The sequence below is a fragment of the Homalodisca vitripennis genome, unplaced genomic scaffold (genome assembly GCF_021130785.1).
Source record: "Homalodisca vitripennis isolate AUS2020 unplaced genomic scaffold, UT_GWSS_2.1 ScUCBcl_11227;HRSCAF=20427, whole genome shotgun sequence".
NCBI classification, from domain to species: Eukaryota; Metazoa; Arthropoda; class Insecta; order Hemiptera; family Cicadellidae; genus Homalodisca; species Homalodisca vitripennis.
The window spans coordinates 588-24,430 of NW_025787415.1; the positions used below are offsets into that span (position 1 = coordinate 588).

At 34.9% G+C, this 23,843-nt stretch overlaps 1 protein-coding gene across 1 annotated transcript; it reads left to right on the forward strand.

The window, feature by feature from the left end:
• Positions 1–3,730: 3,730 nt before the first annotated feature.
• LOC124374927 (importin-7-like) lies at positions 3,731–23,370 on the forward strand. Its single transcript, XM_046833060.1, has 6 exons — positions 3,731–3,902; positions 4,386–4,544; positions 13,765–13,921; positions 18,295–18,479; positions 18,681–18,854; positions 23,172–23,370. Exons 1-6 carry the CDS (start codon positions 3,850–3,852, stop codon positions 23,353–23,355), a joined length of 912 nt encoding a protein of 303 aa, XP_046689016.1. The 5' UTR covers positions 3,731–3,849; the 3' UTR covers positions 23,356–23,370.
• Positions 23,371–23,843: the final 473 nt, after the last annotated feature.

Genomic DNA, 23,843 nt, shown 5'->3' on the forward strand with positions numbered 1-23,843 from the left:
TGTGTCGTAAATTGTTTAACAAGTATTACTAAGACCAGCAGTAAGCCTAAGCTCTCAAGACCATGCAATATACGGAATGTCCCACGAAGAGGTTTAAACGTTTAACTATATATTACTTGCCCATTTATGCACCGAACTTTTGCAAACTCTAAACAATTCATTAAATAGGTCTTAAAAATATTCTATGAAAATTTCAGCTCTCTAGCAATTGTCAAAACAAAATGGTGGCATTTTGAAATCAAAACAGTAAAAAAAAACAATATTTTAGGTTATGTAACATTATTTATTGTCACATTCTAGAGAAATAAAGCATTTCAATCAGAAAATTAGAACATTAAAATTCTAACCATAATCCATCTACAGCGACACACTGATAACTGTGCTTAAAGAATGAATCGTAAGCTCTTAACAAAGAAATTATGTTGTATCGGGAGAAGTTCCTCTTCAATTGATTGTTTTAATTCCTCATCATTATTGAAGCTACAAGTATAAACTTGTTCCTTTAAGTAACTCCATAGAAAGAAATCAGACAGAGTTAAATCTGGGAATCGGGGTAGCCAATCTAAACAATCACTTCCACGCCAATCCAACAGCCATGAAGGTTGTCAATTTGATTTAGTAATCACTTGACAGGAATTGGCGAAATGAGGGGTACCATCTTGTTGGAAGATTGATTTATCAATTTCTGGAACCGTAAAATGAGGCAAGACATATTTATTTAAAACCTATTCATACCTATTCCCAGTCATTGTACTGTTTGAAATATCTTAAGATAGCACATTATTGAACAGACTCTACTTAAATCAAAAGGAATTACTGTTTGGGCAGCTGTCAGTTGTAATGGGTAATTTCGATAACGTACATTATTATTTGCCCATAAGGTACTTCTGAATAGCACATGATACATTTATTAATAAAGATTAGACTTAAGGTTCTGGTAAAATATAAATGCATTTTCAATAGCAGTAATTGTGTTTAATCAAATGTTCATATTTTGATAATTTGTATATTTTAGCCCCGGACTTGAAATTCTTGTGTTATAAAGCTCAAAATCAAAGTATTTAGTACCTATTAGTGAAGTCCTCTGTACATACTATGAATTGGAGCCAGGTTTATAAGTTTTACCTTTGTGTAATAAATAAATACAGGGTGTATATTATGTCTGGAAAACACCCAAATATATCCTTTAATAATTTTAAATATAAATTTGAAACCTCTTACAATCGTGATAGAGATTGGGCATCTACTTTTTGGAACAATGTTTTGTTATGTCCACACCAACGGGGGACGTCCTGGCCGAGGGTATCGTGAATATTCTTAATGGCATGGAAGCCTATACCTTGTGATACATAATTTTAAAGGTAATAGCTTACTGAATTGAATGCCACAAACTGCATCTCAAGGGAATTATTCTATCAGAAAATAGAGCATTTTTAGTATTGAAAATTTACTGATGTTCAACAATGTAATTTTAACATAGGTTCTTGCCACACAAATGTGTACACTAATTTTTTTTAAATGTTCAATTAAATAAAACAAAAATTTCATTTTAAGCTGGTTCTATTAGCACAAATTTGCCAGTTTTTATTACAGTACAATTAATGGAAATACTTATGTTATTGATTTCTTATTACAAATAAAAAATAATGTATGCTGTTAGAAAAGTCTTACAACAAACGTTTTACCTGCATTTGGTGTCAAAGCAATTGTTCGAACTGTGTTTCCTTCTACGGTTTGACAATGAGCCAATCTTGTGTAAAATGATTCGACAGAGTTGCCTAACATTTCTTCAGTTATCAAAGCAATCTCCTCTATAATCCTGTTTCTTAGGTCTTCTTCCAAATTATGAGGCTTTCTTCTATAAACATTGGATTTTAAAATGACCCCATAGGAAATAATCGATTGGTGACAAATCCGGAGATCTTGGAGGCCATTCGATTTCCTCCTCTTCGGCCAATCCATTTATGAGGAAACCTTAAATCCAAATACTCTCTTACCTGTCTCCCATAATGGGGTGGAGGCACCATCTGCTGAAACCATACATTATCAAAGTATTCTCCTGATGCAATTTGAATAGCTGGGATTATTTCATTTTGGAGCATATTGTAGTAAAGTTCGGCATTTAAATTTCCATTGATGAAAAAGGGTCCAACAATTTTGTTACCTAAAATTCCACACCATACGTTCAGTTTTTGTGGTGGTTGCTGTGAATGGGACTCAGTAATCCAATGTGGGTTTTCACTAGCCCAGTAACGGCAATTGTGCCTGTTAACATTGCCATTTAGGAAAAAAAAGTTGCCTCATCAGAAAATAGTATGTTGGTCAGAAAATCTCTATTGTCATCCACATTTGCGCATCACAAGTTCACAAAACTCAACTCTTCTGTCGTAATCATCCTCACTTAACTGTTGGACTAAATGAACTTTAAATTGGTTTGTATTTATTAATTTTCAAAATCTTACTCACAGACATAGGGTGCATATCATGTTGCTGTGCAGCTTTTCTGAGCGATGTATGTGGGTCTTCAATAAATGTTTGCAAAACATCTAGTGCATGTTCTTCATCTGTTGCAGATTGTATCCTAACCCGACTTTGGCCGATTACGTACACTCCCTGTCATTTCAAAACGCTCAATAGTTTTTTGATATTGTTTGAAACACTTATGGGATTCCTTTTCTGGGAAAGTGTCATTAAACAAATTACAAACTTCCCGATAAGATCTTTGACGATCACCATATCCTCGCATCATCAACAGAGTAATTCGTTCTCTTTTCAGACAATATCCATTAAAAATACCAAATAAAAACTGAAACTACTGTAATTAGATAACTTGTTGACAGCAATGCTTCAGAGACACTGATTAACTCGACAGGAATGATATGACCTTTGTCCATTTGTAATTCCCAAGCTTAGACCAGTCTAGTGAAAGCTCCATGCTCAACAAACTGAAACCTGTAGACCAGATGATTAATAACACAATAATGTTTCTCATAGGCTAGTGACCTTTGTCTCTTTAAACCTTCCTGCTGACTGGAAAACACCAAGTACAGATTCATAAGTAATCAGAGAAAGTGACTCATAAGTTTTATTCATTGTAATAAAAACTGGTAAATTTGTACTAATGAAACCAGCTTAAAAATAAATTGTTTATTTTATTTTAATTGAACATTTAAAAAATGCTAAAAAATTAGTGTAACACATTTTGTGGCAAGAACCATGTTAAAATTACATTGTTGAACATCAGTAAATTTTCAATACTAAAAAAATGCTCTATTTTCTGATAGAATAATTCCTTTGAGATGCGGTTTGTGGCATTCAATTCAGTAAGCTATTACCTTTAAAATTATGTATCACAAGGTATAGGCTTCCATTAAGAATATTCACGATACCCTCGGCAGGACGTCCCCCGTTGGTGTGACATAACAAAACATTGTTCCAAAAAGTAGATGCCCAATTCTCTATCACGATTGTAAGAGGTTTCAAATTTATATTTAAATTATTAAAGGATTATATTTGGGTGTTTCCAGACATAATATACACCCTGTATATTTAGTACAATTCCGGGAGCTATTTCACTCTACCTCGTATTATGAACCATATTTTAATTAGTGTCTGTCCAGTACTTCTTGTAATTTTTCTGTATTCATTCTGTGTTTTATTCTCTCATTGTTATTTTTTATTGCTGTTTTTTGATAGGAATTAAAAACTAGATCATATCCGAAATCCTCCATTATTGTCTTGCCCTAAGGTGCTGTATACCTCAAGAACCTAGTCACCTCTAGTTGGGCTGACCGGGAAGTAGAACCAGGCGTCCCTCTACCATTCACTATCCACGAGCAGGACCGGGCCATGATCAGAGATGCTATAGTTGATGCAGTGGTCTGTGCTCCTGAGCTCATTAGGTAATTTACCTTTCTTCTGTTTATTGACATTATTTTTACACAAAACAGTTTTTCAATACTAATATAAAAATGTACATTTTCCAAGTAAATCTTACTTAATTTGTGCTTGTGTGTGTGTTAAAAAAAATTATTTCACAGTAGCTATAATTTTGAAAAATGTTATTTGTTACAGGTTATCTTATTTTTTAAATCTGATTATTAAAGACGAGTTATGTTCTAACAGTCCAGTTGTGTTTGTAAAAGACAAATAAATAAACATTCAGATGTAGGTACTCAACACATGGTAATCTTCATAACCGACAATGCATAACACCATTAATTATGGTCATCAATTGCCCTACTCATATTATATTATTTCTTATTTTTTATAATGTGGAACATCAGTTTACTTTCAATGTTTCAAATATTCCTATAATTTGTCATTAATTACAATAAAAATATGCCAATCGACAACTGATCTGACTTATGAATGTTTTTTTTCAGAGCTCAGTTGTGCGTCTGCGTGAACTCAATGGTGAAACATGATTTTCCGGGCCGCTGGACACAGATTGTAGACAAGATAAGCATCTACCTACAGAACCCTGAACCCACTGGTTGGTCCGGAGCTCTCCTCTGCTTGTATCAACTTGTCAAGACATTTGAGTATGTGCAAACTGTTCCAATAGTTGATAATTTGTTCTTCACATGCGATCTCTAATTAATTGTGTTGACTCTTTTAACTCAGGCCATTATATCAATCCTTTAATATCCTTTACAATCACCCTTAAGTCTATGTTAGCCTTTAGTGGTTAATTCCCAATACATTTGAATTCGGTAGTTGTAACTAGTTCTGTATACTTCCATTGTATTCAAATTAATAACTATTTATTGTTTAGTATTAAATTTTTAATTTGATAATAATATTTTAATTTATGTTTTGGAAATCTTTTTATTGAATCAATGTACGTCTATGCATGGATGACAGTTGATAGCAGTACACAAAAAACCAATTTTTAAAATGTCCTTTTGTCATATTTTGTTTACAAAAAGCCTTCGTTAAAAAAACCAAAGTAACGAAATATTGTTTTCAAGTTAATATATTACTTGAATTTTGAAGAAGTCTCCGGAGACTAAAGCTACTGTTTTAGCTTTATCATCAAAATAGATTCTTCGTTTAATTATTATCAGCACACAGGACTTGAAAGTTGCAAAGACTAACATCAAGTTATTTTGTGGCCTTGTGACTGCCTGACCATTTGATCACTTGACTACCTCTAAACTTAAAATAAATTATCTTACCAATCTAGAAACACTTAATAAGTTGATCTCTTTGGTTCAGATGACTTATTTACTTTTGCCTAACAAGTCCTCAAATAATATTGGGCAGGATCAAAAAGATCCCATGATTGTTAGTTATTTTAAAGCATTTCATTCACAATGAAACTTCTCTTTCACTGATTTGCAAAACTACTGATAAAAACCCCCAGGGGCTCATAATTTTTATGAGTACGTGGATAGCGACCACAGGGTTACCTGAGCTGAGTATGTCTTAACTTCCACTTACTTGTGGTATGCTCCTTGCATGGAATTCTATTTTATTTAATTTCCAAATAAGATCCCATACACTTTCTTCTACTTACTGGCCACCCTAGGCCAACTTCTGTTACTTCCGACACTGGAACTTTCCAGGAGTCTTTTCACTTTCATTCTCCTTCTCTATCTTCGTTTGACCGTTCCAATGCATGACTCACTGAGAGTGCTTAAGCCTGTGCTGGAGCCCTATCTGGCACCGGGGGAGAGCTGATGTGAGCTTGCTCTGCTGAAGCGTAAGTCATGCACTGGTTCAGAAGCCAGCCACTTCGATGTCCTTGGTCAGAAAGTGTGTACTGAGCAAGAGTGTCAGAGCTCCTGCTGCAACATGCGAGCCCAGGCTGTGCGAGTATTCCCAGCCTCGTTAAACGAGTCAACTCCGGGCCCGAGGATTCGTTTAGAACTAAAAGACGATGATATAAATATTCCTACACCTTTATTTCTAGTAGTGAGTCATAAGGAAGACAGTAAAACCTTGTCTAAGGTGAGCCCGCTCCTTATCCACAAATCATTAGTAGCCTATGGTGGGCAACCAAAATCTATAATAAAGCTGAGGAATGGAACTATCCTGGTGGAGGCTGCAAATATCATCCAAGCCAAGAAGTTCCTGAAAATGACAAGCTTTTTTTGACCAAATGGCAATTACTGTCCAGCCTCATGTCTCTCTGAAGTCTTCCAAGGGAATACTGGGAATCTGTTGAAACCTTATGGACTGCAGTGAAGAGGAAATCAAGGATGAGCTGCAGTGCAAGATGGTGACAGATTTGGTCAGGATAGTTAAAACGGGGTTAAGGTTTCTACCCCGGATCTCATAAATTTCTCTAAACCTTATTCCCCAGAGACAATCAAGGCCAGTTATATATCTCTGTCTTTGCGGCCGTACCTCAAAAACCCTTGATGTTGTTTTCCGCTGTCAAAGGTTCTGGAACTTCGATAAAGTGTGTTCGAACCCGGAGACATGTTCCCGCTTTGGTGATGGACACCAGAAGAGGGGTGAATAAATGAGACGCGATGCATTAACTGTAAAGGAAAACATCCAGCGTATTCAAGAGAGTGTAATGTCTATAAAGAAGATAAAGAAATACTAAAAATCATGACTATTGAAAAACTTTCATTTAACGAGGCGCATAAAAAATACAGGAGGTGAGTCGCCCCAACTGCAAGAAAAGGAGTTTCTTACTCTGAAGCCGTTTCTGTCCCAGTCAAGTACGCATACTGTTCCTCATATACAGTCTTAGAGTGTATGATGCGAGCATTAACTGATCAGGTGGTTGCTCTGGTTCAACAACTTGCTGCAGGAACTGGAGAACAGTCTGTGGTATTGCCCAATAAGTCTCCCCGAGACATTCAGACTTCTACTAAACCTAATGCACAGTCTTATGTTAAACCTTCTAGGAGTTCTTACATACAGAGTTCAGCAAAATTTGAAGCCTGCCTTAACTCTAGAAGAGAGAAAGAAACTATCAAAAAAGCTTAAGAAGAATATTCAAGCTAAAGTCGATAACAGGTCAAAAAGGCTTGTTAGGAAGTCCTCTCAACTGTCCATCAATGATGATGATACAGCTGAGTTCCAATTGGAGTTTCGAACGGAGTTCTAAATGTTACATGGAACTTTCCGCCCTGTAACAAAACAAAGAAAAAGAATTACTATGAAGTAAAGAAGTAAAATATTTGAATGAATTGTAATTAAAAACAAATTCATGCTTATACAATGGAATATTAATGGTTTAAGAAGTCATTTAGAGGATTTAAAACTACTTATAAATACAAAAAGGCCCAAAATAATATGTATTCATGAAACCAAATTAGCTCCTCACATACCATTTAAAATTAATGGTTATGACACTTTTTGTTTAGACCACCAGCAAGAAATAGCCTGTGGCGGTGATGCGATTCTCTCGAATACTTGTTTGAACGCCAGTGTCTTAAACATCCTCACAAACTTTCAGGCAATTATGATCAATCAATATTTCTATTAAAATAACAATCTGCTCTATATAGATACATCCCACCCTTACCTTTCGACCTGGTCCTTGACGATCTGCGTGATCTAATCAACTAGCTTCCTTCTCCATTCTTGATTGTTGGCGATTTCAACGCACATATCGTTCCTGGGGTTCCAGTCATTGTAGTCAGAGGGGTAACATGGTTTTGGGGTTGTGGTATGAGGTGCAAATAGTCGTACTCAATGACGGGTCGGCCACTTACATATGTTCTAGGCCTGGCGTGTGGTCGGCAATTGATTTGTCAATATGCAGTCCATGTTTGGGAACCAGGGTCCACTGGTCTGTTCTTCCCGACCTGTCAGGGAGTGACTATGTGCCCACCAGTTACCATAACCTTTCATTCGCTTCCTTCTGCAACCGACAGGCCTCCAAGGTCGAAAATTCAGAAAGCGGATTGGAATGAATTTTTTTTTTTTTTTTTGTTCTCTTAGGACAAGAAGCTTATAAATTGCACTTAGTCCTGTAAGGACCTTTGCGCTGCTTCCGGAGTGATAGGATATTCAGGATGGGTAAGGTTAGGGAGTAGGGGCCGCCTCCTATTGAGATCCATGAGGAAGAATTAGGGCACTACATCTCAAAGTCATCCCGGAAGAAGGGAGGCCAGCTGTGAACCAGCCTCTCCAGTCAAAGTAGGCAGGGGATGGCACACCCTTGTTGAGGTTAACAAGAGCCTCTGAGGTAAGGGAACAAACCCCACCAACTCCAACAGCCATCCTCCACAGTAGATTAGACCTATCGAATTGCCCATGAACCCCAGAATCTCAACATTTGCGGTTAGTGATGTGCCGCTACTGGACATCCATAAGGTTGCCCAGATTGAAGTGGCATATCGGTTTTTTGCTGTGCCCAGTGGTGGGTTCAACTGGTAGGTATAAACCAGCCAGAAGTGATCCCTGCTGGGTTTGGAATGAATTTAGAAATAGCTTAAGTCCTCTAACCATTAATATTTGAAATACTGACATAGAAATAGCAACTGTATCATTTACATCAGCTCTTATTTCAGCGGCTGAATTGAGCATTCCCAAATCCTCAGGGAAACAAAGTTAGCATGAAGTTCCATGGTGGTCAGAGGAATGTTCAAAGGCTCTAAAAGACCGCAGGAAATGTCTAAAAGTATTTAACAGATGTCCTACAGAACAAAATCTTGAAACTTACTGAAGACCGAGAGCAAAGGCAAGACAAGTTTGCAGGTTGAGTTGGCGACAATCCTGGTTAGACTACACTGAAAAAATAAAGAGAACCACTCCCATGTCCAATCTTTGGAGAAAACTACGTTCAGTTTGTAGCAGGCCCTGTACAACCAAAAATTTACTTAGAAAATGTATTTCCTACATCGTGGCATCGTTCACATATTATCGTTCTATATAAACCGGGTTAGGATAGAGCGTCTCCAAGTAGCTATCAGCCTATACCCCTAACTAGTTGCCTCTGCAAAGTTCTTGAAAGAATGGTCAATAGAAGGCTTGATTAGTATCTGGAAAAGTATAAAATTGCAATTGCTAATCCTCTCTTTAAGAAAGGGAACCTTCACGAACCAGAAAATGTCAGGCCAATATCAATCTTTCAACCTTTTCGAAAGTTCTAGAGAGACTTTCTCAATCAGCTGGAATCATTCCTCGTGTTTAATAAGATTATTTGCAAACAACAATTTGGTTTCCGAAAGCGAACTTCAACTTCAGATGCTATTTTTAACTTCCTGTCACAGATTGTATATTCACTTGATGAGCATAAACACACTTATGCTTTGTTTGACCAAAGTAAAGCCTTTGATGTAGTTCCGCACAGTCTTGCTTCTCGAAAGGGTCTACCTTGTTGGTATTACAGGTAAGGCCTTTGATTGGCTCTAGTTCTTATAAGGACTTCCTTGGTCTTTTCCTAGTAAATACATTCTGGAATGCTTGACATTTGCCTTTAAACATAAAGACTTGTTTCCAATTAACCCATTAGTGCCCAGGAACTTTTTTTTCTCAGATTTAGATTTTTCTTTAATATTGTAACAAATTAGTCCTATAAACACCAAATATATGTGTATTAGGCTCAGTATATACTTAAATGCTATATTATGAGGTGCCAACAAATGTGGGCACTGGGCATACATGGGTAGGGTCAAAGTTATTAAGCAATTGTTAAAAAATACAGAGTTAGTGGTTTAGGTTAGGTAAATAACCACTACAATTGTATCATATATTCTGTTTATTTTATTACAAAATATATAAAAACAATTAAGGATTAAGAAAAATTAAAAAATGTTACAAATGGCAGGACTATTTACATACATGTTGTCAAGTTCAGGAGTGAAAGTTTTCAAAGCATTTTATATGACATCCAACAAGACACTGTTTACACTTTTTCCATGTGTTCTTTCTACAGAGGCCACATCGTATTTGTGTCGGGTTAGTTTCCAGGACATGAAGACTGTTGGAAAGCCGCACACTTTCTTCAACCCGTTCTTTTCCAGTGACAGACACACGGGAAGCTCTCTGACGTTGTGGGGTATATTTCTGGAAGTATGTCTGCACAATATGTCTTATAAAGGACAGTAGGTCTTTGGGATCTTCTCTTCTTTTTGGGGTGAGCCTGTGTAATTGCCAAGCATTATTCATTGTAGCATTTAAAAGGTACGCTAGAAGTGCCCAATACCATTTCCGATTTCTAATGCCAATTCTATAGGTTGATATATTCTGGTCAAGTTGATCAACCCCACCCATGTAAGTGTTGTAATTTATGATACAGGCAGGCTGTTGAACATCAACTTGACGCTTTGCCACACGACACCATCTCTTGGCCTTACCCATGGGCTGTACGCCACATCTTGTTGAAGCAACAGTTACAACATTGTTGTCATTATACCTTACCAAGGTGATACCTGTTTTTTGTTCAGTAAGTTGATCGTATGAACCTCGTGATTCCTTTTTCAAAACAGTTGCTTCCTTGAGTGGGGCATTTTCAACTCGGTTAGCCTTTATTGTGCCTGTAGCATCGTGCCCCTTTTCTGACAAATAATCTAGTAGTTTTAAAGAGGTAAAAAAGTTATCCCATATAAATACTGTATGTCTTGTTTTGAGGCAGCTCACTAAGGATATCTATTACAACTGAACCACCCACTCCAATTTCAGGGATGGTGTTACCTGTTTTCTTACCTTGGTATGGTTCAGTCTGAATCAAATACCCCAGGCGGGTACATACACACCAAACTTTGTACCCAAACCGTATAGGTTTCCCGTGTATATGCTGTTTAGCACCATGTCGTCCAAAGTATGGAACCATTGATTCGTCGATGCTTATATTTGCATCGCCAGGGTAAGCTTGAAGCCATCGTTCATTCAACATATTCCACAAAGGACGTATTTTGGCAAATTTATCTGAGACATCTAAATTTGCATTATCACAGACATGAAAATATCGAAGAATCTCTTCAAACTTGTTTCTGCTCATAGCTTTTGACACAGTGTCATGATGAGTGTCCGGAGATAATTCCCAGTACATCCTCTTCCGTGGTACAATACAATATCCACTCAGAAACAATATTGCCATGAATATGGGCATTTCTTCTATTGAAACATTAAAAGATTCATTACCACTTTGCAAGGCATAAATATTAGTACTCTCAACAACATGTTCGATAATCTCATTAGTTAAAAGTTTTTCATACATTTCTGTTGGAGTGAAATCTTTTTCGAGCCACGAAGGCCTTTCAAATTCCCTCTCAGGCTTATTAGGAATGTCAACATTATTCCATGTTCTTTGTTTATCTGTTTTTGTCTTTTTTCTTGCATTTGACTTGTGGGAACTCGGTTTTGTTTTAATTTTTCTTTTCAAACTTGGGAGCGACTGAGATGGAAGGTATTGTGATTGATTTATATTGTTCACTTGTAAAGATTGAGAAGTGCTTGGTTCTGTAGGTATGTATTGTCTTTGTAAAGAGTCTGATTGTACCGATTTAAATGTAGACACAGTTGCTTTCGGAATTACAGTTATAGGTAATGAAGACTCGCCGCTTAGATTGTTATCAACTATGTCTTGTTCTGTACATACATCTACTTGTACAATACCATCATTTGTGAACTGTTTTGCCTTTAACTCTGCGGCTCCACGCAGTTGATTTCCTGTGAAGTGAGTGAAGTCGGTGTCGCCATCGTCACCGCTATCCTCATCACTCAATAGAGGGTTTTCAGGCGGTTTGAATAAAAACATCAGCCTCCAGAAAGTCGACTTCATCGAATAAGGCAGTGACTTCTTCAACGTTTAACCTGTAAAGGAGCAAAAATATTACATATCAACCATAAATTTATATCATGCAAAACAATAGTCTTGAATTCAAAGAACTCAAAACCCACTGATCAATCTTAGTTTTACGTATTAAAAAAAATAAATGAATCACATTTTTACAGTTACATAGGCCTCTATTTTTACTACCCAGTGAATCATAATTTTACCAGTTTGATTCATGTTATATACCATTAAATAATAATAAAACACCACCAGCATATATGCCCAGTGCCAACATATGTTGGCAGATTGATGAAAAAATACCCCTACTCTCTTGTGCCCACTGCCAACAAAAGTGGGCAGTTCACTTTAACTACAAATTATTCTTACAATTATTTGAATTTAAGGGCTAAACTATAAAAACATATTAGTTTAAGTCTATGTAAAAGCAAACATAACATTATGATTTTATAAGATTGTATTTGAAATATAGTATTACTTACCAGTTGTTTTGATCCATTGAGGTTAGAATACACAACAAAACAGAGCTGTCATTTGTAAACAACTGCCAACTACAGTACACCAGGTGCTTTAGTGAGTGCAGAGTGGCCAACCAGACATATTCCAGCACCAAATTTCCCTCGATAAATTTTTAGTGTATTGTGACGTATTTTAAAATGCAGCGCCCACAAAAGTGGGCACTGGGCACTAATGGGTTAAACAAAAAACTTATAACCTCCGAGATAACAGTTGTACTGTGTTGGCAATAACATTTTGGTATATTGTTATTTATTATATGTGTTACCCTTATTATTTAGATTTTAATTATTGTCAGAGTGGCCCATCTACAGTTACCCTGACAATACATTTTTTGAGTTGTTATATTATTTTTTCTTGATTAATTCTATAATATTTTTAAGCTACTGTTTAAGTTAATTTTATTTGGCTAGCGTGATTAAATGACGCTACAACAGTAGGCGATTGCCAAGTGTACAGAGGCCTCTTTATGGAAAAAACCTACTGGTGAAAACAATAAGCCATCTAGCATTCTTCATGTTTAAATAAATTATTCACAAGAATCCTTAACCTGATTTTTTTCATCCCTTCTTTTCACTCTAAGAATGATTTTCAGATCTAAATAGAATAGTTATTTGTTACATCTTTGTATCTGGTATATTACGAGGTCTGTCTAAAAAGTATCTGACCGCTGACCAGTAAGCGGCCGCGGCATAACCGACCGGCTCGAACCGGTTATTGGAGGGGAGGGGCGAGCCTACTCCTTCCCATATTAGGTATTGAATACGTTCCGGTCACTCAGTAAGTCACAGGGCTCTGTTCCGTACAGTACTGATGTGTGTGCGTCGCATTTCAATATGACTGAACATGTTGAGCAGCGCATTTGCATTAAATTTTGCCAAAAACTTGGCCATTCAACATCAGAGACTATTACTATGATACAGAAAGTTTATGGTGATGTGTCTATGGGCGATACACAAATAAAAGAGTGGTTTAAGCGGTTTAAAAATGACCGCATATCAGTGGAGATTGATGACCGATCTGGCAGGCCAGAAACTGCCAGAAACGCTGAAAATGTTGAACGTGTTCGTGCAGCAATTAATGAAAACCGTCGATTGATTGTCTGAGACCTGGAGGAAGATTTAGGAATACCAAAATCGTCAGTTATCAGACAACCAATCTTATTCAGCGTTTTTTGGTCAAACACGACAGCCTCCCTACAGTCATAGCTTGACATAGCTCCTTGTGACTTCTGGCTATTTCCGAAATTAAAAATTCCTTTGAAAGGAAAAAGATTTGACGATGTTGAACAAATAAAACAAAATGCGACGAAGGACCTGTTAGCCATTCTGCAAAATTAATTTAAGGAGTGTTTCCAGAACTGGGAGGAGCGTTGGAATAAGGTAGTGGCTTGTGGCGGGGAGTACTTTGAAGGGGACCAGATTGCCGTTACCTCTGAGTAATGTCAGTTCATGCCAGACGTCAAGGTCGGATACTTTTTGGACACACCTCGTATCTTCATGGCTTACACGAGGAAGTAAATTGTGGTTACAACTGCATAGGTACAAGAAGGTGGAGGAACGAGGCCCGCTTAATGAGGCCATGAACCTGCTGTTTCCCATGATCTACCAGCTTATCATGCGTTTGCTGCCTGACCAGTCTGAGCAGTCAGTTCTGCTGCAGAAGCAGATCCTCAAGATATACTTTGCTCTCACACAGGTACATTACATTTTTTTATTTGTTGTTTTCAATAGTAACAGGTTAATTCTGTTAATAATCTATTGCTAATACTTTTGTTTCAATTTGGAATTCGATCTTGTTTTTTTTTACTTTGTAACTTGATACAGGCCTTGCAAATATAACTTATAATTGAGATCTCAAATTTATCCCTAAATTTTAGAGTATAATAGTTCTAATTCTTAGTGTTAGTGCTGATGTACATTATCGTCAATTACCACAATTTATTTTATTTAGGGTCGTAGTTTATAAATTTGACCATTTGTGGTTTTCAAGCAGGTTAAATGGACTAAAACACTAGGATGTTATTTACAACAAGTTGTTGAATGCTGATTCTAAACAACAAGAAAAGCCATTAAATAAAACAGCAGCAACTAGTGGCAAACTATCCAAGACTCGATTAAGCATAATATGCTCTTGCATTAGTATTGTAGTAGAATTGTTTACATTTTCGAACATGTCTTTAAAGAATTATTATTTGATTGATAACTTGCACCCTGCTGTTTTGATTGTTGTTTTCCTAATTAGATTTTAGTAACATATTGATATTAAATAAACAAGAAACAGTGGTATCAATCACCAAAAGATCTAAGACTACAGTTTAAATTTAGCACTTTTTAATATGATGCTGTTTACTTTTCAGACTCACCAGTATAGAACTATTACTAGATCCTTGTAAGCATATAAATTTGTTATTTTAGACCATTTTGTATTTGTTGTACTTAATAAATATTTTAAGTAAATATTTGTAATTATTATCAAAATAATAAAGGAATAAGTGTTGTCTTCTTTTTCACATATGTGAAGGAAAATACTAAAACCATGTAGCCTGTATTGGCAATATGCAACAGGACTATCTAGAACTGTCTGCGTAATCTTATTTTTACAATACAGTAAACTCTTGATTATCAATGGAGGGATACCAGATTTAAGCAAATTTCACAAATAATTCCAAATTGCCAATAGTTGCTAAAAAATTGCTGTTAAATGAATTTAACTCTTTATATTTAAACAGAAAAACACATGGTATAGTTACAAAGTAATAAAACTTGTACACAGTAATATATAATTACTTTACAATAAACTTAGAAGTCATTAAGAAAATGTTTTTCATAGAAAAACATGATTTTTTAATGGGTTAAACCGATGGTTATGTATATATATTCGTACATTTACAATGAGGGTTGTCTAGAAAGTCACAGATGTTTGAACATGGCGCAGCAAGGGGCAGGACTAGAGCCACCATCTTGGCATCAGAGTGGTGCATACTCCAGCCGTGATAGATTGTGCATCGTGCCTATCGTACTTTGTATACAGTGGAATGTTGAGATAAGCACTGCAATTGAATATCCTACCAGTTGTAAAATGCGATCTGTGATTAGGTTTATGTTGGTGTAAAATCACGAAGCAATTTAAATTTATCATCAGATTTGTGATCTGAATGGTCAAAGAATAATGAGTGAGGCAGTGGTGCACTGATTTAAAAAATGGACGAACCAGTGTTCACATTTAGCATTATGCAGTGGTAAGCCTAGTATTGTGAGTGATGAATTGGTGCTGAAAATCAACAAAACAGCCTGAGAAAATCGTCATTTGACGATTATGGATTTCTCAGAACACATCTTTTAAATTTGCAATGAATTTTTGTTACCACAAGTTTTGTACCTAGTGGATTCCGAAAATTCTAACGGGACCACATGAAAACAGAGACTTGCTGCGACACTGACATTTTGGAAGACAACGACAAAAGTGGTAACCAAGTCATTGAACAAATTGTAACCAGTGACAAAATATGGGTAAAGCACGTCAGCTGTAAAATAAACAGCAGTCTATGGAATGGGGACAAACATACTCGCCCAAGAAACCGAAGAAGTGTGTGCAATCGCTGTCAGAAAGAAAAATCATGGCTACTGTGTATTTTCTTGAATGTGGCCTACTTATTAACTCAGAGAGATATATGCCAAACATTCAGAAACTTAAGACACGCGATATAAAACAAGTGTCTGGGAAAATTTAGCAAGAAAGTTTTGTTTCTCCACTATAACACTCATCCACACATGGCCAATTATATCCAAGAGCTCTTGGATGGAAAGTTTTCAATCATCTGCCGTACAGCGTGGATTTGGCCCTAAGCGACTACCAACTGTTCCCAGTGATAGACATGGCTCGATATGTAACGAGTTGACACTTAACGCTGAACTGGAGAAGAGCCTCAGGATTAAGACTATCCAAAATGTTTATCTCTCCTTACCCTAAAGAGTGGGCAGCTCTCCTAGATCAGAGTAAGGAGGATATAAGACTGATATTAGGGATGTTGACAGGACATGGCCCCCTAAGGAAACATCTTATGAGAGTGGGCCTTAGTCAGACTGACAAATCCCAGTAGACTCTGCGGAGAAGAGGTGGAATCAGCAGAGCATATTTGGTTAAATTGTCCTGCCATTTCAAAAATTTGGAATAGATTCTGGAAGTATATCTCCTTAACCTCAAGGATATCCGAGAACAGGAGCCCTCAAATCTGATAGGCTTCTGTAAAAGCCTCAGATTTTGAGGACACAAATATAAGTAAGGGAGGCGCAAAGGTCCTTTTTAGGACTAAGTGCAGGGACAAACCGTCCTTTACCCTCAGGATAAAAAAAAATTGCTGAACTGCATACTGGTGTAAAGCTGTGGTTGAATTCACAGACAGCAGATTTCTACAGGGAGGGTATTGGAAAGCTTGTACCGTTATTAAAAAGTTATTTAATACCCTCCAGTTGATAGACGTTGATGCATCAACTTCCTAACCTCTATTATGAATTTAGGTGTCGACGTGGCATTGTTCAAAACAGCTGTTTGTATAATCGGTTTGGTCGGGATATTTCGCGTCTTTGCTGATATATTCGGCTAGCTATTGTTAAATTACATCCTAAGATTTATTCCAAGGTCTGTGTTATTGTACACGAGAATAAAAAGAAACAACTTTGTAAACAGAAATCGGCAGCTGACTGCTATTGCGTAGTAATATAGTGACGACTGACTGACAAGTCGGCATTGTTTACCTTTCATGCCGGTATTTTTTCTGTGAGATTTTATTTTATTTTTATTAACATTTTTGAAATAAAATGAGTGATCCTTTATTATCAAGTGACATGAGACATTTTTGACGAGGACTTGAGTGATTTAGGTGTTCAAAGTGACATTGAAGCTGAAGATTTTCCCGAGGATTACACTGCATTGAATGACTTCTCCTCTGGAAGCGGTGAGGAATATATTCCTGATGACCTAGACCCTTCCGATCAGGAAATTGAAAATGTTTCTGGACCAAGTAATAGATATTGATCTTTAACATTGTTGGAGGCCAAAACTTCTACCAACAGCTCATCAGAATAGACACAGTTTTGACTACCGTGTACATAGTTAGTTTTTCTAGCATTGCTTTCTTATAAACTATTTTTCCAGTATAAGTATATATTTTCTTGTTCACTGTAAAATTCTCTATAATATAGTGACTATTTTGAGAACTGTATATAGTGTTCTCTAAAATATCTGAGTGAGCAAAAGTGTTATAAATTTATTTATCAATAATATGTTTTATTTATCAAAACAGCTATACTTTTCATACATAAGTTAAGAATTTTTGTTATTTTATAATAATTTTCTATATTTTGTTCTGAAAACTTTGATGTACAATAAGCATCACTTTCGGAAATACTGTATAAGTATAAAATCACTTTTTTATAAGTTTACAAATGAAAAAAAACGGCCTTGCCATTTACAGATGGTTATCAACAGGAGGGTTAAATGGGGATTTGGTAGAAAAATATAAATAAGGGTTTACCTTCAAAATTAAAATAGTAAAAAGTTTTTATTTTTACTTTGTTGGTTTTTTTTTATTTCAAAACGTCTGTTACTTTTTGGGTAACCCTTACATTGTAGTCCTAGGAGGACTTTTTCTTCAGTTATAAAACAAGTGTTTACAGATTTTATTTTATTGTTGATATCTTTTATTTTTCAACTTAAATCTTATTACAAAATTATGCCAGAGCCTTTCCTCAATATATTCAACGAGGGTGCTTATGTACAAATGGTAAATTGAATGGGGTAGAGCCACAGTGGCGACAGCAGATAGGCACTGACTATGGATGATGCATAGTAATTGAATTTTATAAATAACATTAGTATTGTAAAAGATTTTATCTCAGACACCTCTGAACAGGCAAAGGGGATAAACAACTTAGGAGTAATTACGAGTGTACTGTATTGAATTAAATTGTGTTTACATTAAAATGGAATACAAACTGTAGAAATATAAATGTTATCATGTGTATTCAATGACCAGATACTAATCAGAAATAAATTATATGTGTTTACAGTATGTACTACCCCTGGACCTGATTTCCCGAGAGGTGTTCTCTCAGTGGATGGAGATTGTACGGACAGTGGCGGACAGGCCTGTACCTGACCAGACCAATCAGGTGGACGAGGAGGAGTGGGTGGACCTACCTTGGTGGAAGTGTAAAAAGTGGGCCCTGCACATTCTCCACCGCATGTTTGAGAGGTAATTGCCACCCTGCACAGTTCACGTTAATTTTCTCATTTTCTCTTTTTATCATTTTCTACTGTTCAAAGATAGTATAATTATCAAAGAACTATCAGTAGAAGAATTATTATAGAAGAAGAATTATCATAGTATTTTTGTTCTTTGTGGGTTTTTTAGGGTTCTTTTTTATTTAGAACTAACACAGTTGATTTTTCTCAGATATGGCAGTCCAGGAAATGTCACCAAAGATTACAAGGATTTTGCAGAATGGTATTTGAAAACATTTTCTGGTGGAATCCTAGAAGTTTTGCTCAAAATATTAGATCAGTACAGGAGGAAAACCTACGTCTCTCCTAGAGTTTTACAACAGACCTTGAATTATATCAATATCGGGTGAGTGTTAATCACTGTATGCTGTACTAATTTTTAGTAAGTTATGATCTGATTTGAAGTGCTAAATAAACATTTTGACAAAAACTTAACACTTGATATGTGAACAGTTTTGTTTATTGAAAATTAAAAATCAATAGGTGAATTCACGGAATTCATTTCAGTATCACGACCCAAACAAATTAATAAATGATTTTAAGAATTTCAAATATTAGAACAAGAAGCTTCTACTATTAATTTGATCAATTTTATGATCACTGCTTTGTTAACGACAACTCTATAACTGAACCTTCAACTGTATGTGTCCACAGTTAAACTGTAGTGTAGTGTGTTGTTAAGAGGTTTCCTAGATATGAGATCTCAAATCCATCTCAGTGATCAATATCTCCACATAAAGGGCTGCAAATTGCAATGTACAAATCACCATGACAGACAATAAAGTAATGTGGTAATTAAAAAGTCCAATTTCTGTGGTTAAGATAAAGATAGATTAAAAATAATATCACCAAAGAAATAATTTTATATGCTGTTACAATTTAAATTAATAATTAGAATTAAAATAGTAAAACTGGAAAACTCAAATTAAATAATTCTTAAGTAGAAATTTCAATATTTGAAAATTAAGTTTTATTAACCCTACCCACGCCGTAGACAGATATATTAGAATAGCAGACTTTGACCAAAACTCCAAATACAGTTATATCCGATAATATAGATTATGTCTATTGGAAAGTTTTTTAGTTCACAAAAGGCATGCTCGCAGACGCTTCTACTATGTATCTCGATATTATTCTGCATCATGTGGTAGTGTTGTGATGAGTTTGAAATATTTATCTTGTTTTATAGTAAAATGTAAGTACATTTTTCAGTTTAATTACATTTTACAATTAAATTAAAATTGATTTGAAAGAAACAGTTTTTTAAATAGTTCTTTTTAAATTTGTATCAATAAATACGCTAATTTGAAGTAAAATTCCCTGTTTATAAGTTTTGTTTGCTTTCACCTTTTATAATTTAATTATAATAAAAATTAGCTTTGAACTATAAGAAACAAAAATTTTACTTGTCCTGGCGTTATAGGAAAGTTAATGGATTTATTATTATTAGTTGGGTGAAAGATATTCGTCCAGATATGCACAGCCTCAGTGCATGACATGTGCAATAATATTAATGTACTAGAACTTGAATTTATTTTCACAGATTAATACTTAATATTAACCAAATACCTTTTTACTTTTGAATTAAGTAAGCCATACAACATTATATATTAACTGAATTTGTTTTTAACTACATACTAGGTTATTAATAGACTTAAAAAGCTTACCTAATGACAAATAGGGTGTAGGGGAATTCTAATCACCAATAGTAACATAGACAAAGAGACATAATTAATTTATGGCTTTATAATAAAAGAGTAAATTCAGGTAAAATGTGACACATATTAAGTTTGTAGATGTTGAAGATGTTAAATCATCCACCAACATGGAAGAAGGAATCTCTGTTGGGTCATTCTTTAGGGCCATGTTAATTTCACAAACTGCCAAGCTTGTAAATGCCTTAATTTTAAAATCCTATTAACCCTTTGAATGCTGTAGATTGTGCAACCGGCCGTGCCAGTGCCGCAGAGTTTTTCTTAACTGAACTTGCATGCGGTGCGGCATAGGTCACAGCGCAGAGATCGTTTAATTTACCTTCAATAACTATATATGTTTTATATATAATATATATATATATATATATATATATATATATATATATATATATATCTGTTTTTTACTTTTGTTCATTATTTCTAGTTATATCTAGTGTATTTAAATTACACCTTTAAAGAAATCATTGAATGTATTGGTCTATTTTTATCACGATACAATTTTAGAATACAATCCTAGAAGTATTTTAGTTCGTGGTATTCTGAAAAACATGGAACAACACATAAAGCGGCATCGCCAAACTCAAACATGTAGCGGGATTATTCACGTTTGTTTTTCTCTCGTCTTGTGATTGTACTGCAGACGAGACATCTCTTCATTGGGTTTACTTGTTTGGTTGGCAGGATAAAACTTGGGAAGTGTTGTTAGTTAATAAATCAATAAATAAAATAATTAAATTAATAAATCATCTTTGACATCTGCATCATCTTCTGAAACATCATCATAAATTCCCAACTGAGAACTTGTCCACTATACGGTCAATTTCATTCTCATTATTAATATTGTGATCCATTGCCATGAAAAAATAATAACTGTATAGAATAGATTTGTAAATATATTGAGATTATGTTTCATAAGTGAGACAAAAACAACAGTTCCAATGACAAAGTAATTCCTGCTGTTCCCTCTTAAGTTTTCCTATTTCCCCTCCAGCCAACACTTCTTCCCTTCATACCAACTCCACTCCCCCCCCCCCCACCGCACCATACAAAATCTCGCTCCGACTCCTGGCCGGCGGCAAGATAGCACACATGACTTTACCTGAGTGCCGATAGCGCGGTGAGAGATTAACTGATAGTAGCGTTGATGGCAAGTGCTCTGCTTGCGAGTATACACATCTACAGCAGTTAAACTGTTATGTTAAAAATAAAATTGTACAAAACTAATTAATTGTATTTTGTATATAGTGGAATTGTACACTGATTGCTTGGAAAACAAAACATAATTGCCATGGGTGCACATCAAATATTCTTTCTGGTTCAGTCGGAAGGAAGGTAGATTTCACATATGGGTGTCATCTCTAAATATCAAACTGAATATGCATTTTTTTGTTTAGATGTTTAATTTACAGGACACTGATAGGGCAATAACTCTCCATGTTGGTATGTTGTATAATTGTAACACTTTCAAAACATTAAAAAATTCCTTAATCTTAAAAACCTTAAAATACAAAAATCGTTAAAAGCATTTAAATTTCTTTGTACTAACGTAAACTAGATTAATTTACAATTAATCCGAAATTATGTGTGTAAACATATTCACTTATAATGGGTCTATTAGATACTTCTATAACTTTAAACAGACATAATCATGAAATGTTGTCATTAAAAAATAACTAAGAATAAATGTTGCTTAAAATTGCTTTATAATGTTATGAAAACTGTAAATTTTTATTTAAGCTGTGTAATACCTGTGACTACAAATTTGCACAAATGCAAATTAATGCCATTGACATGTTTTATGTGTTAAGACTGACTAATAAACTCAACAAAGCTATGTGTAAATAAGCTGAATCTATTAAACACTATGGTAGTTATTGTGTTAATACGCAATGTTGTATACTAATTAAAACTTTAATGTATGCTCTCTATCTGGAAGATGTAATAAAGCACATGAAGACATACATTATTGTATATGACCTGAAAATTACAAAATTTATTTTGGTTTTACCCTATAATCTATAATAACTTAAATATCGAAAAAACAGAGAACAAATTGATGTTGTTTATAATTACTTAACACATTCAGAAAATATATCGTTTTTGGTTTATATTAAGAATTAGTTAAGTTAAAAATTTTTGGCCAATTGCGAATGGCCACCATCTTTTAATTTGTTATTGGTTAAAACTGGCTAACAAACTCATCCAAGCTATATGCAAATACTGCCTTCGTACCAAGTTTAGTCTGGACATATTAAAATTATGGCAGTTATCATGTTCACAAGCTCATGTTATATTGCATAAGCCTATACATACATATAATATAATATATATTTGGATGATGTTAGTTTTGGGTTCTTATGGTCATGATCAGAGAAATGCAACAGATCTCCAGAAACTACATCATAGGCTTCGAAGAAATCTGCCTTAAAAGAGCTGGAATGGAATCTTATGTTTTTATATTGTTACACACAATATTAATATCAAAATTACACAAAGCAATTGTAATTTTGTTTGTGCAATGGTTAAAATGACACCTCAATCTCAATTTTTTTTATGTAAATAACAGAGTATTTGAGATTATTTTGTGACATTGTTCTTATACCACTAAATGCAACATGGCTAAACACCCTCAGCAGACTCTTAAGAAGGGTAATTTCAAAGGGAGTTAATTAGTTTGTCCATGTATTTTGGTGCTAGGATGAAATACATTCAAATAAACCATTTTCTCTTATAGATGGAAAATAAAGAGTAATATAATAACTGACAAAAATAGTGTATTTACGTAATAATGTTTGTTTTCAACGTTCTTGTATTTAGTGAAGCCTAATGGATTAAAAAAAGAAAACAAGTCACCTATAATTAATAATTAAAATATTTTAAAACTGGTTTTAAGTAGACCAAAGTTTGTATGTTATATTACAATAGTTCTTACACATTGTTGTTTACAGTGTAAGTCATGCACACTCTTGGAAGTTCCTAAAGCCGCACATGTTCGCCATTATACAAGAGGTGCTGTTCCCGCTCATGTCCTACTCTGACTCTGATGAAGAACTGTGGAATAGCGATCCCCACGATTATATCCGGGTCAAGTTCGGTAAGTTTCTCCCAAATCACAAAATCGTATTGATTTGAAGTTGGTTACAAGGCGATTCCAGGGTTGTCCATCGAAACATTATTTTTATAATTGTAATACAGCTATGGTTGGGTGTTTCAATGACATGCAATAGCTTGGCGTAGTATTATATTTTCAAAATCTAAATTTTTGACAAATTTATTTTATTATTAATAATTAATTGCTAGTAAAGTCTGACCCACTTTAATCTCTAAAAATTTTAAATTTGATGCTGCGTTTTTTTCAATCCATTTGGTGTAGTGTAATTCAATCTGAATTGCTTACAAAATTATTATATATGTTTCATAATATATTAGCCTTAAAGTTTACTTTTTTGTCTAGAGGGAAAGAGGCAATTGTCTCCGCACGTAACTCTAAAAGGACCTTTGCGCCTCCTTTACTCTATGTTTAGGTCCTAGGAACTTTTTCCTAATTTTACATATGGAGAGAAAGTGTAGCCATACATGGAGAGAAAGTGTAGCCATACAGTACATGTATCTCAGTTTTT